Raw genomic sequence first — 17,959 nt, forward strand, 5'->3', positions numbered from 1 at the left:
GGGCTCGCGGTGTCTGGGCTCTTGCGGGAGACCTTGAATGGAGACTTCTCTGGAAGAAGAGCCGCTTAGATGTGAGTTAAGATATTAGAAGGCCAACGAATGTGTTACACACAATACACTTAGGACGCTTACATCGAAGCCTAGGGAGAAACAGGACTTCAACAATTTGGCCTCGAAATAAATGGGGCGGAATGTTGGTGACTTGGGGTCAATCAAAGGCAGGAAAAAGAAAAACAAGCTAGAGGCTTGGGTCAAGATCGACAAAGTTGTCCCTTGATAAAGAGTGAAAAATGCATGTGTAATGTCTTTAAAAATGAAGTGCCTAACGGATACAGAAAAACATTCTTAGCCAACACCACAGTGTAGAAAAACCCCTCCGTAAACCTGGTCTGGCCGGACACCCCAGTTTTCCCGCGAAAACGCCGTCTCGTAGGGGGTCAGACCACCTAAACGGAGGGGGCGGCACCGAGCGAGGCTTGAGTCTGTTGCCGTGAGGCGCCGAGGGAGGCTGCTCAATCTCCCCTGTAGGTGCGCAGTGGCGTCTCCCGGAGGCGGGGCCATACATGGGCGCCTCTGTGATTGGTGGCGCACCGCCGAGGGCGTGGACGACAGTGCCGCTGGCGGGAAATCTAGGCCCAGCCCCGCGGTTTCGGGACACTAGCCTCCGGGTGCGTCTGGGACTCCTGCGCGCCTCTAAGGTGGCCGCGCTTCCCCAGCAGCAGCTAGAGGGCGGGGGCGGTGCGGCGCGGTGTCCAGCGCGGTTGTCTGTGCGGTGGGGAAGGGGAAAACCGGAGGCGGACGCGGCGTGAACCTCCCTTTTCGTTGCGCAGGTACCCCGAGCACCATGTCGTCTCCGGCGTCCACCCCGAGCCGCCGCGGCAGCCGGCGCGGGCGAATCACTCCCGCGCAGACGCGTAAGTCCCTTCCCGTGGGTCGGGCTCGCCGCATTACCCTGGCCTCTCTTTTGGCCTTTTCCCGCCACCCTGGTCTGTGCGCAGGGCCCCGCGGGTTTCAGTTTCGGAGCGGTGTCTTTAAGTCTTGGCATGGAGTAAGATGGGCGGACTGCGAGCCCTTTGCCCGGTGTTCTGCCAGTTCTAGTGTGCAGGCACTTTGTTTGTGAGGCAGGCAGCGCTGGGCCTTCATTTCCACCCTTGCCAAGCTGTTTTTTATTTGTAAATATGTCCATGCCCATTTGTCTCCTTTTTGTTTGGTTTGTTGCTTGTTCCCAAAAGATTTGATGGAACTCGAGGAAGACCAAACGTGAGAATTAATGGCCATCTTTTCTGTTTTGTATGTCACAAGCTCGAAGTGAGGATGCCAGGTCATCACCGTATCAGAGACGTAGAGGCGAAGATTCTACCTCTACAGGAGAGCTGCAGCCTATGCCGACCTCGCCCGGAGCTGACCTACAGAGCCCTGCCGCTCAGGACACGTTATTTTCCAGCCCTGCTCAGATACATTCTTCAAGTGTGTTTCTGGCGTTCTAAGTTATACTGTGGTTAATATATGATGATGCTTCTGCTGGTCAGATGTGCTGGTTTGTTAACGGGTGGTTAATGTAACTGTATGTTCAGCAAGAGTACAAGATAGTAGGTGTAAGGGCTTCGTGAGCAGAGAAAGAAAGTTTTGGTGCTTTTTTACTAGAAGGTTTAATAGTCCTGGGATCTTCATCACTTCAGGTTGCAAGGAACGTTATTTGCTGTTGTGTTTAGATGACTTAGATCAACCAATAACATGCTCTAGTTTTTGATTTGATAGGCTACCAGAATTTTATTGTAGACTGTCAAACTTTGTTTTTGTAGCAATCCCCCTTGACTTTGACGTTAGTTCACCACTGACATATGGCACTCCCAGCTCTCGGGTAGAGGGAACCCCAAGGAGTGCTATTAGAGGCACGCCTGTGAGGCAGAGGCCTGACCTGGGGTCTGCTCGGAAAGGCCTGCAGGTGGATTTGCAGTCCGATGTGGTGAGTACACAGTACGGTTTTCTGATAGAGGTTTTGGGGGACATGGGATGGGTAATTCCCCATTAACATTGTTCTATCGTGTTTTTGTGTATAGCCAGCAACAGAAGATATAGTGGCGAGTGAGCAGTCTCTAGGCCAAAAGCTTGTGATTTGGGGAACAGATGTAAATGTAGCAACATGCAAAGAAAGTTTTCAGGTAAGCTGTACTTTAATATGGCTCTGAAAGTGCTGGGAGAAAGAGTTTATGAACTATAAGTAGCCATAACACTTGGCTGTATAAGAATACATATGCCTCCAAATAGTGATGGGCTTATAATTTTTTGCATTTTGAGTAGTTGCTTATTCCTAAATGCATCAGATTTCATGTTTTTCTCTCTACATCAAGAGGTTCCTTCAGCGTTTTATTGACCCTCTGGCTAAAGAAGAAGAAAATATTGGCATAGATATTACGGAACCTCTGTACATGCAGCGACTTGGAGAGGTAATCAAATAGTCTTATAAATTCAAATTATGTATTTTAAAACAGTTAGCAGAACATAACTTGTCTTCTTTTCTAGATTAATGTCATTGGGGAGCCATTTTTAAATGTAAACTGTGAACACATAAAATCGTTTGACAAAAATCTATACAGACAGCTCATCTGCTACCCACAGGTAAGAATTTGATTTTGACCTTGATGAACTACAGTAAACATCCAGAATATCTAGAGGATTTTTTAATAGCTGAATTTCATTGGTCTCCAAAATGGGCTTCCAGAGCACAAAAACTTAAGAAAATCATGTTTCTTCTCCTTTAAGATGAACATTTTTCTCATACTTTTACCTTTCCAAAATAGGGATATGTATTATTGTTAGTGGCATGTCATAGTTTAATTGGCAATATTTAACAGTATATAAAATAATGGTGAATCTTAAAATTGATAGCTCCTTGGGTTGGATGAAATAAATGATCTTAAGTGGAAATATTTTATAAATAAATGCATTACGTATTTGTGCCATCTGTAACAGATTATGTTAACTTTTTTTTAAGCTTTCGGTCAGATTTTATTGAAGTATCAGCTATGTTGATTTTTTCTTTTTAACGTTTATTTATTATTGAGAGAGCACGAGCATGAGGGGCGGAAAGGGGGGGGAGACACAGAATCCAAAGCAGGCTCCGAGCCATCAGCACAGAGCCTGATGCAGGGCTCAACTCATAAACCGCGAGATCATGACCTGAGCCAAAGTTGAACGCTTAACCAGCTGAGCTGCCCAGGCGCCCCTGAGCTATATTGATTATGATTGTAGGTTTGGGGCAAGCTGACTTGGTTTTATATCTTGATCTTGCTACATAATAGCTGTGTGACTTTGGTCAAGTTCTCTAGCCTCTCAGAGGCTGATTTTTCACCTGTAAAATGGAAAACAAATGTTAACAAATTTGCAGTAATTATGATTTATTTATTCTGGTATCATTATGGGGAAAAAAATAAGACACAAAAGTTTAAAATCCTTTTGTTACTAATTAAAAGCCTAAGACGAGGCAATACATTGTGAAGATTTCATATGCGTGGTCACTCTTAACCCAAATGAGAATATGCAAAGGTGAGATAGCTCAGTCTCAATGTACCCAAGGTTTTGTAAAATGCATGTTATGATTATATTCAGGTGATATATGATATTCAGATTATGCTGTGTGTTTGTTTTTATATTGCCAATATGAAATGGTCTATTTTTTGTATTTAATTCTAAGATGGAAATATAAACATACCTTTGTTTCTATGTATTTTTTTCTATGTATTACAGGAAGTTATCCCAACCTTTGACATGGCTGTCAATGAGATCTTCTTTGACCGTTACCCTGATTCAATCTTAGAACATCAGATTCAAGTAAGACCATTCAACGCACTGAAGACAAAAAATATGAGAAACCTGAATCCAGAAGGTAATGTTTTTAATAAGAAAATACAGAAACAAAATCTTATTTCATTATCAAGGAACTTTAAAAGAGTTGGTGTATGTGATAGTGATGATAATGGATTATAACTTGACTATATGGCAAATTCATTTACCTTACACACCTTTGAACCCACTGTACCTTTTTTAACTTAACTGAAATTATATTAAAAATGTTATAATTCTTGACAACTATCTTAAGAAGAACTTGCCCAAATTACACACCTTTGAACCCACTGTACCTTTTTTTAACTTAACTGAAATTACATAAAAAATGTTATAACTCTTGACAACTGTCTATCTTAAGAAGAACTTGCTCAAATATAATAATTTCACAGTTACTAAGTAAGCACTTTTTTCAAAATCACTGTAGAAAACAAATGCAAAATATGATCCCTGCCTTGGAGCTTAAGAAAGAACTCTAGTTCGGAAAGTAATAAAAGAAAAATGTAGAACAGGAGATCAGTGCAGGAGATGTCTCAGCTGAGGGAGGGCAGGAGTTCTAGGCCCAGGTGGAAAGAGTTCATGTTGAGAGAGAAATTTGGGTTATAGTAAGGATTTGGAAAGCAAGCATGAAGGAATCATGATACAGCACAAAGGGGGATGTAGGCAGAAGTGAACCAGAGCTGAGCATGAATAGCAAATGCTGGCTGAAGCAGGGAGTTAATGTTTGTGTGAGGGCTGGAAAGCCTGGGTCCTGAAGAACTTGGAATTCCAATTTAATACAGATTTTTACTCCAAAGTCAATAGGGAGCCATTGATACTTTTTCAGGAGAAGGCAAGAAGGCTTTTGCACTCTTGAGAAGTTTATGGTGGGTCGGTCTGGTGTGCAAGGTATGTTGAAATTCAGTTAGGAGATGTTAACAGTAGCTCCAGTGTGGAACAGCAGGGTCCTAAGCTGGACAGTGGCCATGGGAGTGAAAATACAGGACAAATATAGTATTTGCCATGTGTGAAAATTGAGGTGTATAAAGTATGGAGAATGAGTAAATACCCCTGTAGGTGAACATGCAAAAGACACAAATATCGGTAAAAGAAAACACAACGGCCAATAAGCAAGCAAGTGTTGGAGTTCACTGTTGATTAAAGGAATATATATACATATATGTGTGTATCATGAAATTTGTTCCTGACCTCACTGCTATGATCGGCCATTCAGTGGTGACGCAGAAGGAAGTAGGAGACTGTTTGAGTAAGAGTGCTACAGTTAAGTTTCCAGAGGCAGAGCGCTGGTACATGAAGAATTCGGGGTAAGATAGAAGATTATCACAGTTTTGGAGGAAGAGGAATTGCCAGATACTCAACTAATTTCAAAAGTGTTCTAACTTCTACGTTTATTTGTGTAACTAGTTACAGAGGTTACTTGTTAAGGTAAAAGGATTGGTGGGGAGACAAGAAAGGAAGATTTGTAAGTAGGTGGAAGGGAGGACTGGGCCAAGTGCGAAAGACCTCATGAATCATCAGTAAGTACTGGAAGGCTAAAACAATCTACACAGCCAGCAGTGGCTGACTATAGGCTGAGTTCTATTGACTACAGATAACAGTGTAACTCATTTGGAACCACCAGTGGGAATTAGTCGGGTAAAAGTTTTGCCAGGGAAGGCCCAAATTGTAGAGGAACCAGGAACAAGAGTGAAAAATATTCTGTATAAGAGCTTTCTTGTATAAATGGCAGTAAAGATTGCCTAAGTTTTATAGTGCTTATTACTGCAACGTACTGTTCTTATTAAGCTTGATGTATGCAGGCTGTTAATCTTCAACAACTTCATAAGGTAGGTGCCATCCTCACTGCCATGTGTAGATAGGCACAGAGTGGCTAAGGATATCCTCAAGGTCACACAGGTTCTCAGTCCTGATCATCTGGCTCCAGGGCCCATGCTTTTCACATAAAATGACACAGCAGGACTTCTACAGATACAGTGAGTGAGGGGGGGGGCCGTGGCACAAAGGAGGCAAAAGTGTAAACCTTCTAATCCAAAACCGGAAGGTGGACAGAACAAGAGGCAGACGAGCAGGGACGTGGTAGAGGCCTGTTGGAGACGGGGCCCTGGGACATAGGGCCAGAGGTCCATCAGAGCAGAGAAGAAGGAAGACAACACAGGAAGGGCATCTCAAGCCAGACCTGAGGGTACCCAGTGAAACATTTGTGCCCTGGCCACAGCACCTGTCTGCGACCCCAGCCATCCCCAGCTACCTCTGCATCTCCCAGTAGCATTCTCCTGGGCTTCACAGCGTGCCCAGACCTGCCCTGGCAGGCGTATAGCTCAGGGAAGACCACACCTGGCTGGGCTGTGGACAGTGGCTGATGGACAAGCTGATCTCTCTCCCCAACCCCTTGCAGACATCGACCAGCTCATCGCCATCAGTGGCATGGTAATCAGGACATCCCAGCTGATTCCAGAGATGCAAGAAGCTTTCTTCCAGTGCCAAGTGTGCGCCCACACAACCCGGGTGGAGATTGACCGTGGTCGCATCGCTGAGCCCTCCGTCTGTGAGCGTTGCCACACCACCCACAGCATGGCACTGATCCATAATCGCTCTGTGTTCTCCGACAAGCAGATGGTGTGTGCTTTCTTGGGGCCCTGGGAGGCCCCTTTGGCATGTTTGTTCTACATCTCTGGATCCTCAAAAAGCCAAATTTAACACGTCCGTTAGTAAGGCTCTAAAACCTGGCTTCCTAAATGGAATCCAGCTATTTCATTCCTTCTTTGACACTAGATTTTGTTACAGGGTTTTGGGCTGGGTACTTGAAACTTAAGCCTTCAGCTTTGGGATGGCAGTGTTCCAAGATCAGTAAAAACCGAGCTTGTGGCTGGCTCAGTCAGTAGAGCATGTGACTCTTGATCTCAGTGTTGTAAGTTTGAGCCCCACGTTGAGTGTACAGGTTACTTAAAAAATCTTTTTTAAAAGATTGATAAACATTATTCGGTTTGATTTTGTCATTTTTCGGCTGTGCCAGTGGTACAGAATGAATTGACAGGTTTTCTAAAGTTTTTCTCACAGATTTTATTATAAAGGAAGTTTGGCCTTTTGCGTCTTTAATCCTAGACATTTTAGGGTGAAGTTATTAAGATGACTTACAAATAAGTAGGAAAAAGCAAAATAATTTATTTGCTACGATTATGATGGTGTAAAGGCACACACAGGGTCAAGGACTGTTTTTTTGTTGTTGTTACAATATTTAAACAACTTTTAAAAATTTAAGTAGAGAATGTGTTCAAAATACTACAAAAGGTAATTTCCTGTATGGGGAGTCAGTGAGAAAAATATTAGCAAATGTGAAAAAGTGTTCAACTTTTTACTAACCAAAGAATTGAAAATTAAGATAGAAATGTTTAATGTTGGTGAATATTGGTAAATTTTTATCTAATATAAGCAAATATACCTCAACTCAATGCCAGCGTGGTGCTGAGTTGGAGATAAAAATTTGGCAACCCTGCTCCCTAGGTGCTTTAGTATAGTATTTTTAGAATTCCCAAACTGACTTGAAATAAAACCTTTAATGTCTTAGAGTAGCCTCTAAACTATGTGGCCCCACATCACCACAACACACTTTGTGTACCCACAGACCTCAATGACAGCGTCTCAACCATTTCCTTATACAACCATTTCCTTCCTCAGCCAAGCATAAGTTTGCCTCAGGACCTTTGCAGTGAATGTTCTTACCATTCAGAACACGTGGCTTCCTCTCTAACATCCTTACACCTCTGCCTAGAGGTTGCTTGATCTGAGAAAGGCCTTCCCTAGCCTTGCTTTACAAAAAGCATCTCTTCACCCCCACCACCTGTGCTCCTTACTCTGTATTTTCTTCTGTCTGTTGGATTTGTCACTGTCAGATGTTACGTACTCACTTGTGTGTTTGTGTATTGTCTGTCCTCCACTCTGAGGGAGGGAACTTCATTCACTGCAGTCTCCAGTACCTAGAACCAGGGTCCAGCACATGGCAGGTACTCAGCCAATACCTCTTAGATGAGTAAATAGGCAGGTATTTGTGACTAGGAGAGATGCACAGAAGTGCTTAACCATGAATCTGAAAAGTGTACTTCTCCACCTAGGAAATCTATTAGAAGTAATTTCTCAAAACATAACTAGAAATATAGGCAGACATTTAAACCAAGAAATACCGACTACAACCTTGAAATGGCAAAAAAAAAAAAAAAAAAAAAATGGTGACAAGTCACCAGACACTTCCCCCAATTAGGGTAATGTGTAAATAAACAATATCCTTCCAAAAATGTGATCGTGTCACATGAAAAGCTTTTAAGAAAATGTTAGCTATCTGGAGATAAAAGCAAAGAATGGTGTTTTAAAAACAAACACGGGGGGCGCCTGGGTGGCTCAGTCGGTTAAGCGTCCGACTTCAGCTCAGGTCACGATCTCGCGGTCCGTGAGTTCGAGCCCCGCATCGGGCTCTGGGCTGATGGCTGAGCGCCTGGAGCCTGCTTCCGATTCTGTGTCTCCCTCTCTCTCTGCCCCTCCCCCATTCATGCTCTGTCTCAAAAATAAACGTTAAAAAAAATTAAAAAAAAAACAAACAGGGTAAACATCAAAAGTAGTTATCTGTAAGTAAGACTGGCAGTTTTGTGCAAATTATGCTTGTCATTTGTTGAGATTTTGGTTTCCACTGCTCTTTCAGATCAAACTTCAAGAGTCTCCTGAAGATATGCCTGCAGGGCAGACGCCTCACACTGTCATCCTTTTTGCTCACAATGATCTTGTTGACACGGTTCAGCCTGGAGACAGAGTGAACGTTACAGGTAAGAACGTAAATTGTATTAATGAGAGAAGTCTGTCTTGTTTTTTGTTTTTGTTTTTGTTTTTTTGACACTTTTTAGTCCTCTGGCTTGGTCCTGCCTGCAGGAGTCATTCGAGTCTTGAGGAAATGAGTCCTGCTTTAATCACCTTTCTACCTAGCAGGATAGAACCTTTCCAGTCATTGTCCTTGCAGTTGCTTGCTTTTGACATCTCTGTGTTCCAGAGCTGTGAGTGTATTTTGACTTGATAGTGTTGGTATCTTGAGAAAACGGCTCAGACAAGGCTGGTGTTGCTAAGATTGAAATCATACGAGCAGGTCCAGGAAGCAGCACTCACCAACTCAGGAATTTTAAGTAATTTGCTACTTATTTCCCAAATGCACAGCCAAGGGTTAACACTCACCTGTCATAGAGAAGAATGGGTCAGAGCACTTTGCTTCCACGCACGAGTCACGTGATAGTTTTGGAGGGAGTGGACACTGAGACTTGCAGATCACTGTAGCTGAGGTTCTAATTTGTGGCACAGGGCTCCTCCCCTCCTCTGGCCACGAGAGTGCTATGTCACTGCGCCACGCACACATGCCAGTTTTTCTCTGCTTTGAGCAGCATGAGCACCTGGTTTCTCAAAGGGGGTGTGTTTGGACAGCAAGCACAGTTCTTCATTGAGGGCAGTGAGGGGACTAAGTCCAGGGAGTGGCCGTGGCTCCCGGGGCAGCCTCTTGGTTGTGTTCAGTGAGTTAGGACTTCTCATCCCGTGTCTCCCGGTATGAAGCCCAGCATTGTCCCTGGCAACCTGATAACAATGTGGACGACTAGTTCTGCCCCTACTGTTTTGAAATCTTTGGTAAAGTATTTAGTCTGCTATTTTAATTTCCTCAACCTCCAAGTGGAATTAATGTGATGATACAGGTGAACGTATTGGGGGGGGGGGTGCTGTGGAAAGCACCGTATGAATGTAAAGTAAGTATTGTTTGTGCTGTTCTAAGGCAGTGAATCCCTGCAAGCACCAGTAGAGATAACTAGACCACTTTAAATCATCATCCATCCCTAATCTGGCTTGCCTGAAGAAGGGTGTGTAGTCTCAGAATACTGCATTTAAATTGGTTTTTACGTCTTGAAAAAGAATTACGTGACCTGCTAATAAACAGAAGGACCAGCAATCTATGGAGGCTTGTCGTGAAGGCTGTTGGTAGAGGGCACAGATGCTTGCTCCTCAAGCAGCAGGAAAGTGGATTGTCCCGGAGTCCAGGCCTTCCAGCTTGAAAGTCAGGAAACATAAACAGACCTATCAGGTTGGGAAACACTTCTTTTTTTTTTTTTTTTTTATACGTTTATTTATTTTTGATAGAGACAGAGCACAAGTGAGGGAGGGGCAGAGAGAGGGAGTCACAGAATCCGAAGCAGGTTCCAGGCTCTGAGCTGTCAGCACAGAGCCTGACACGGGGCTCAAACTCACAAACCGTGAGAGGGGCTCAAACTCACAAACCATGAGATCATGACCTGAGCTGTAGTTGGATGCTTAACCAACTGAGCCACCCAGGCACCCCGGGAAACACTTCTTAAAGAACAAATGAGTTGGTACGTTTGAAGCGCTGATTGTTCATTTACCTCTAATGTTCTTAAATTATATTTAAGAAGCACACTGGGGCATGGCCATTCACCTAGAAACACTTTTATTTTTCCTGTATCATATCTTCACCTTTGACTCCGTAGGCTGTCATGTCTAAGTAATTTTTGAGTAATTTGTAAAAGAGCTTTTAGGATTTCCTTTCTTTCCAAATTTTTGGTACAGGATTTTAGGACTTTGTTCTAAATAATAGTACTTTGTCAAATAATTATTAAGCAGATTCAGTACACTAAGCTTAAGAGAAGTGAAAATAACTATTTCAGAATACTGTTTACAGAACACAGCCATCAGCCAGCATTGTGTTAAAAGCAAAATAATTTCATTTAATCTCAGGATGATTGTATGCAGTGGTTATACTCAGATAGGTGCTCAAGGTCATAGAGCTAACAGTCACAGATGAACACATTTTTGGGTCTGCTTTTTTCAAAAACCTGTGTTCTTCCCAACTTGCCCCCTTCAGTGGGGAGCTTTGTAGCAAAGGCCTGAGCCCTTGATTCTAGGAGGGCCGCGAAGGCAGTGTGCGTGGAGGCTCACTTCCCCTGCCAGCCGTCAGATCTCTGCGGTGCTCCCTGTTGTCCATGCTGGTTTATGATCCATTGAGGAGAAGATAAAAGCAGGTGTCTTGGTTGTGTCCTCAGGCATCTATCGAGCTGTTCCTATTCGAGTCAACTCACGTGTGAGTAATGTGAAGTCTGTCTACAAAACCCACATTGATGTCATTCACTATCGGAAAACTGATGCAAAACGTCTACATGGCCTTGATGAAGAAGCAGAGCAGAAACTGTTTTCAGAGAAGCGTGTGGAGTTGCTTAAGGAACTTTCCAGAAAACCAGACATTTATGAGAGACTTGCTTCAGCCTTGGCTCCAAGCATTTATGAACACGAAGATATAAAGAAGGTAACAATGGATTTTTAACTTTGATCAGGATTTGTAGTTCTTTGAGATCAAAAGGTATAAACATCCCCCCTGCCCCCCAGCCCATAAAGGATAAGAGTTGTTGCCTGTTCCATAGAGCAGGTGCTCACAGTCTGATTTAGTTATTGGTCAACAAGAATCACAGCATCATTGTCCATTTCCTCATGTCTACGTTGAACTTGGATGTTTCTCAACATAACCAGATGGGGTCAGAATAGGGATTTGCATGGCCACTATTCTGGCATAGTGGTGTGTGCTTCTATACAAATTGGTTAGTGATCATTTAAAGCACTGTTGTGTCATTTCCACCTTCCTTTAATTTCTTAATTGTAATTTTTGTATTCACAGAGTAAGAAAATCCCACTAACGCTTATACTGGATCTCAGTTACTATGTAGTAATTGAATGTTTAACATGTTTGTTTAGGGAATCTTGCTTCAGCTCTTTGGTGGAACAAGAAAGGATTTTAGTCACACAGGCAGAGGCAAATTTCGTGCTGAGATCAACATCCTGCTGTGTGGTGACCCTGGTACCAGCAAGTCTCAGCTGCTGCAGTATGTGTACAATCTGGTCCCCAGGGGCCAGTACACGTCTGGGAAAGGCTCCAGTGCAGTTGGCCTCACCGCATACGTGATGAAAGACCCTGAGACAAGGCAGCTTGTCTTGCAGACTGGTGCCCTTGTTCTGAGTGACAATGGTATCTGCTGTATTGATGAGTTTGACAAGATGAATGAAAGTACGAGATCAGTACTGCACGAAGTCATGGAACAGCAGACTCTTTCCATTGCAAAGGTGAGGCCCGTTCTGCATGCTTAACGTGGGTACACTTAGAAATCTAGAACTTTGGGAAACTCGTGAATACTTTCCAGTACTTCTCCTGCTAGGTGTCAGCTAAATGCTTTTGAAAAAGTATTTTCCGCAAGATCATCTTTTGTTTGCTGTACTGGCTCACTAATGTGTGGAATTCGTAGAACTTGAGTTTGTCCAAAATGTCCTGCAAGGGGTTTAGTTTGTGACAAAAATGCAGTTACGGCTTGCATTTATCTAAAACTCTGTTCTTGGCATGAATCTGAGGATGGGATTGTCCCAGGTGGATCTGCTGACGTCACCCTTACAAGGTGCTGTTGCATGGCTGCTGTTGACAGTGGATACATGGCAGAGGGCGTGCCAGCGGAAGATCGCTCACACTGTTCCTGCCAGCGTTAGGGTAAAGCTTCTAACTGCACTGTTTTCTCTGACAGGCTGGGATCATTTGCCAGCTCAATGCACGCACGTCTATCCTGGCAGCAGCAAATCCTATTGAGTCTCAATGGAATCCTAAAAAAACTACCATTGAAAATATCCAGCTGCCTCACACATTATTATCAAGGTATGAGAACATAAAAGAGATGTTCTTACTTTGCTCATTTGTAGAATTTTCAGGGTGAGATAAAATAATAGGGGCCCCTGGGTGGCTCAGTCGGTGAAGCGTCCAACTCTTGATTTCAGTTCAGGTCATGATCCCAGGGTCATGGGATCGAGCCCTGCATTGGGCTCTACACTGAGCATGGAGCCTGCTTAGGATTCTCTTTCCTGTCCCTCTGCCCCTCTCCCCACCTTTGTGTATACTCTCTCTCTCTAAATAAATAATAATAACAGTAATAATAATAATAGCATTCAGCAGCTACTAGTATCAAATTCTTCATTCTAATGCAAAGTTTTCTAATATGGTTGGTCAGGGTTTTCGTGGCAAGGACTGTGCTTCTCTACTCAGCTGTGAGTGGCATCTTAACATTGAAACTATTGGGACATTTCACCTTGACATCACTCAAGATACTGTCCATCAGTCACTGCTCATCTCAGTCTTAAAGCCACTATAGAATATTAAGTACAGGGAATGGCTTCACATGACAGATAAGGTTCTGAAAAATTAAATTTGTGAAAGTGGAGTTCTGTGGTCCATGCTTTTTCTCAGCCCCATTACTACAAGTATTGATGTATTTCATAAATGGATTTTGAGATTTTAATTACTCAACTTTTTTTTTTTAAGTTTATTTATTTGGGGGAAGGGTACAAGAGGAGAGAAAATCCCAAGCAAGCCCTGTACTGTCAGTGCAGAGCCCGATGTGGGGCTTGAACCCACAAATTGTGAGATTATGACCTCAGCCAAAATCAGGAGTCGGACACTTAACCGACTGAGCCACCCAGGTGCCCCTAGACTTTTTTTTCTAACCAAAGTTGTTTTGTTCTGTTTGTTTGTTTTGCATTTTCCTTTAAATCTTCCAGTCTTCCAAATTACCATAACATTTCCCTTGGAGGAATCGTACTTCTTTGACTCGGCTATTTGGTGACAAGCCTTTTCCTGGGCAGAGCTAAGGGCCAGAAGAACAGGCACCTGCTGGGGCCAGAACAGGGAGAAGGGGTTGAACTGAAGGCTCACCGGACCACGGGACAGCAGACCCTTAATTGTCCCTTGGCAACCCTGACTACATGTGCACACGCTCTGCGTGTCTATGTGGCTCAGGAGCAAATTTAAATTTGTGGGTACGTTGGTGTCCCGAGCAGGAAAACAGGTTTTTTTCACAATATTTTCTCAGGTTTGATTTGATCTTCCTCATGCTGGACCCTCAGGACGAAGCATACGACAGGCGTCTGGCTCACCATCTTGTGTCTCTGTACTACCAGAGTGAGGAACAAGTGGAAGAGGAGTTCATGGACATGGCAGTGCTGAAGGACTACATCGCTTACGCCCACGGCGCGGTCGTGCCTCGGCTGAGCCAGGAAGCCAGCCAGGCTCTCATCGAGGTAACACAGGTCCCTATTAAAACCCTGAAAATGTGTCTGTTGAGCTGGTAGCTGGTTGCATCAATGGAATTGACTGGTCATCCCCTTTAAAACAGTAATTTAGTTTATGACATACTATTTTCTATAACTCATTTTTTTCTCCTGTGTTGCAAAATTAACTTTTCTAAAGGTAAAAGGGGGGAAAGGATTCATTTGTATATGTTGTAAAACCTTTCTGTAATTAAATATTTGTAAGCACAGTGAATTTAAGATCAGAATACCTGATTTGAAGTACAAGAGATACTGCTTACTAACTTTGTAACTCTGGAGAAGTCATCTAATTTCTCTGAGCTTCCATTTGCTTGTTTCTAAAACATAAAATGAATTGCAAGTATCTGATGTTCACTTTTCAGTGTCCTTTCACATGTATACAATGCATAATGATAAGTTATTTATGATATTAGGAAGGTTCCTCGTGCTTTGATGGGCTATATATCCTAAACCCCCGAAAAATGCTTCAATGAAAGTTGTAAGTGATGCATAATTTTCCATTTGTATCATATACTTGAGGGTTGCTCAAAAAGAAATAAAATTATGTCATAAAAATGTGAGTTTAATACAACTCACCTTTGTAACATTATCCCAGTAGTCTGCCCACCTTGCTCATTAAATGAACCCTCAGCAGGGGCATAAATCAGAGACGGTGCCTTGAGCATCTTTTTCAGACAGGCACCCTGATTAGTCCTCTGCTGTAATTGTGGCCTGCGCTTTACCCCCAGTACACTGTGTCCCCTGAGTGCCAACCCTTAGGCACCCCACTGCCCGCTCCCATTCTTCACAGCTACATCAGATACCACCTTCTTGCTGAGCTAGCTTCAAGGGCCATGGCTAGATCTGACTTTAATTCCCCTCGGTGCTGCACCTGGCAGCTGGTAGTTTATTTAACAGAATATTAACTGTTCAAAGTTCAACCACGAAAGTAAGGTTATTGTTAAAAGGAGTTTTGGGGTTTTTTTTCCTGTCTACACTAGGCTTATGTAGACATGAGAAAGATTGGCAGCAGCCGAGGAATGGTTTCCGCATACCCTCGACAGCTGGAATCATTAATTCGGTTAGCAGAAGCCCATGCTAAAGTACGATTTTCAAACAAAGTTGAAGCAATTGATGTTGAAGAAGCAAAGCGCCTCCATCGGGAAGCTCTAAAGCAGTCTGCCACCGACCCCCGGACGGGCATTGTGGACATCTCCATTCTAACTACAGGTCTGTGTGCACTGAGCGTACACGTAATTAGTATTTCACATTTGAGCTAACAAATCGCTTGAAGCAGCAGGGGTTCTTACTTAACCTTTTTCAGATCAGGTCCTCTTTGAGAATATGTTAGAAATTGTGAGAAAAATATGCTAACTTCCGAGAAAAAAATGCACTAGCACATGTGCATGCACACAGTGTTGTATCTAATTTCACAGGGATTCTGTTCTGTAGGCACCTGTGTTAGCCCATTTTAAAGAAGTAATTCATTTCTTAATGAGCACTGCTTGCCTTTCAGATTATATGGACTGTGTTTTAGTGGAAACTAGTGGCTACTCACTTATAGAAAATTGGAAACAACAGAGAATTCAGAACTCACAATGTTGAATATATTTTGGCATTCACCCAACTGTCCCCTAACCTTTTTGTGGCAATACTACTAAAATACTTATGGAAATTTGAAATATTTCACTTCCCTGTAGCAGAAATATTTTCATTAATTTCTTTTAAATCAGGAATGAGTGCCACCTCTCGTAAACGGAAAGAAGAATTAGCTGAAGCATTGAAAAGACTTATTTTATCTAAGGGCAAAACACCAGCTCTAAAATATCAGCAACTTTTTGAAGATATCCGTGGACAATCTGACATAGTAAGTGTTTAATTTTTTGCTTAATAGAGTTTTTCTTTTTTTTTCTTTAATACTGCTTTTAGGGTTTTTTTTTTTAACTTTTTTTCTTAAATGTAGATACGATATTTTAAAAAGTAAAACCATCCATAAACCCATCAAGAAATAATCATAAAATTTATGCCTATTCCATCGTTTACTTAACCAGTTGTCGGACATTTAGGATGTTTGCAGTGTTTTGCTATTGTACATAGTGTTGTCTTGCATCTTAATTTAATGATGAAATGCTCAGGTTCCCTGATGTAAGTAGAGTTGAGTTGTCCAGTGAAAAGAACTCCAGGGTCCAAGTCCAGCCCTTTGCCTGCTTTCATCATGCTTCTTCACTTGTGTATCTTCAGTTACATTGGCACCACAGGGGCAGAGTTGAGTAATTTCTACATCATATGGGCAGATGTCAAGCCTGTGTATTGCCGTCTGTTCCTCTACGGGAAATAGTTGCCCGTCCTGAGTTAGAACCTAAGGAATGTAGGGGCACCTGGGTGGCTCAGTTGGTTAAGCATCAGACTCTTGGTTTTGGCTCAGGTCATGATCTCATGGTTCGTGGAGCCTGCTTGGGATTCTCTCCCTCTCTCTGCCCCTTCCCTGCTCGCTCTGTCTCTCAAAAAGTAAAATTTTTTTTTAAATTAAAAGAAAAGAAAAAAGAACCTAAGGAATGTATACAGCCATCAGAAAGGAAAGAGACTAGTATTTCTTCAACATTGAATTCATTGTAGGGGTTCCTGGTGGCTCAATCAGATAAGCGTCCAACTTTGATTCAGGTCATGATCTCAGGGCTCAAGAGTTCAAGCCCTGCCTAAAGCTCTATGCTGACAGTTTAGAGCCTGGAGCCCGCTTTGGACTCTGGGTCTCCCTCTCTGCCCCTCCCCACTCAATCTCTCCCTCTCTCTCAAAAATAAACATTTAAGGGGCACCTGGGTGGCTCAGTCGGTTGAGCGTCCGACTTCGGCTCAGGTCATGATCTCATGGCTTGTGAGTTCGAGCCCCACGTCGGGCTCTGTGCTGACAGCTCAGAGCCTGGAGCCTGCTTCGGATTCTGTGTTTCCCTCTCTCTCTGCTCCTAAGCCACTCGCATTCTGTCTTTGTCTCCCTCAAAAATAAATAAACATTAAAAATAAATAAATGAATGAATAAATAAAAGACATTTAAAAAAATTGAAATCATTGTATCTCTACAGGTAAGGAGTACTTGACATGTAAAATAATTGTTTTCATCTCTTCCCCAAAGGCGATTACCAAAGATATGTTTGAAGAAGCCCTGCGTGCCTTGGCTGATGACGACTTCTTGACAGTAACTGGCAAAACCGTCCGCTTGCTCTGAAGCTCTCCGGGACAGCGCTGTTTGTGGCTTGTCTGCACTTGGTCGTTGCACTTGCTTGCATATGTGTACAGCATGGGGCCAGTCAGCTGCCACTGCTGCCGTCAGTGGAAATAGATTCCTTAAAGTCATCTTTTTGGCTCCATAAAAATTTTCTAACCTGGATTCAGTTTTCATAGTGAAGTGTGTGTTTTCGCTTGTTTAACATTATAAGTAAAATTTCTGTGCTAATTGACAAACGTACAGTAAAAGTTATTGTAAGTGCCATTATTATAGCACCAGGATTTTTAATCTGTATTTATATATATCACAGGATGTCAGTGCTGGATTTCCTAAGGGAATCAGGGAATATGCTTGAGGTTTTTGCAATATGAGATAAAACTTAGCCAGAGCATATCATTCAGTGTAAGGTAATGAAGGACCAGAGCCTTTCTCCCTGTTAAAACTCTCAAGTGTCATTCCTTCCAGAGGCTTGTTCTCATGGCTCCCATAAGACAAAAAAAAATAAGATGGTTGGAAATGGTTAGGTTCTAGGTTAATTTCTACTTTATCCTAATCTGTAAACTTTTTCCTAAATAAATGATTAAGTAATACTGGGTTACCTGGTATAATTTTTCATCAAGAAAAAAAGCTTTAATAAACACTCTATTCATGGAAATTCATGATAGTGCTTTAGAAGTCATAAAAGAGGGGCGCCTGGGTGGCGCAGTCGGTTAAGCGTCCGACTTCAGCCAGGTCACGATCTCGCGGTCCGGG

The 17,959-nt window shown here is 42.8% G+C and overlaps 1 protein-coding gene across 3 annotated transcripts; it reads left to right on the forward strand.

Moving 5' to 3' along the window:
* The first annotated feature begins 17 nt into the window (after nt 1-17).
* Nucleotides 18-17,796, forward strand: MCM4 (minichromosome maintenance complex component 4). 3 transcript variants are annotated; one of them, XM_023248352.2, is made up of 17 exons: nt 18-71; nt 831-914; nt 1,303-1,467; nt 1,803-1,966; nt 2,061-2,162; nt 2,352-2,447; nt 2,524-2,619; nt 3,748-3,886; nt 6,239-6,459; nt 8,534-8,654; nt 10,917-11,176; nt 11,620-11,985; nt 12,435-12,562; nt 13,770-13,977; nt 14,988-15,216; nt 15,720-15,853; nt 17,114-17,796. In XM_023248352.2, exons 1-17 carry the CDS (start codon nt 38-40, stop codon nt 17,204-17,206), a joined length of 2,640 nt encoding a protein of 879 aa, XP_023104120.2. In that variant the 5' UTR covers nt 18-37; the 3' UTR covers nt 17,207-17,796. The 3 variants fall into 3 exon arrangements, with proteins under 3 accessions (XP_023104120.2, XP_006943270.2, XP_019678189.2); XM_006943208.5 differs by lacking the exon at nt 18-71 and adding an exon at nt 592-668; XM_019822630.3 differs by lacking the exon at nt 18-71 and adding an exon at nt 626-698.
* The last annotated feature ends 163 nt before the right edge of the window (nt 17,797-17,959 follow it).

Source organism: Felis catus, chromosome F2 (assembly GCF_018350175.1).
Source record: "Felis catus isolate Fca126 chromosome F2, F.catus_Fca126_mat1.0, whole genome shotgun sequence".
Taxonomy (NCBI): domain Eukaryota; kingdom Metazoa; phylum Chordata; class Mammalia; order Carnivora; family Felidae; genus Felis; species Felis catus.

Bases quoted from the DNA above. Each gene is read 5' to 3' on its own strand.
- MCM4 (XM_023248352.2), top strand. From the start codon at position 38: ATGGAGACTTCTCTGGAAGAAGAGCCGCTTAGAT. The intron at 3,887-6,238 runs GTAATGTTTTTA...AACCCCTTGCAG, and splicing joins GAGAAACCTGAATCCAGAAG to ACATCGACCAGCTCATCGCC. The intron at 12,563-13,769 runs GTATGAGAACAT...ATATTTTCTCAG, and splicing joins CCTCACACATTATTATCAAG to GTTTGATTTGATCTTCCTCA.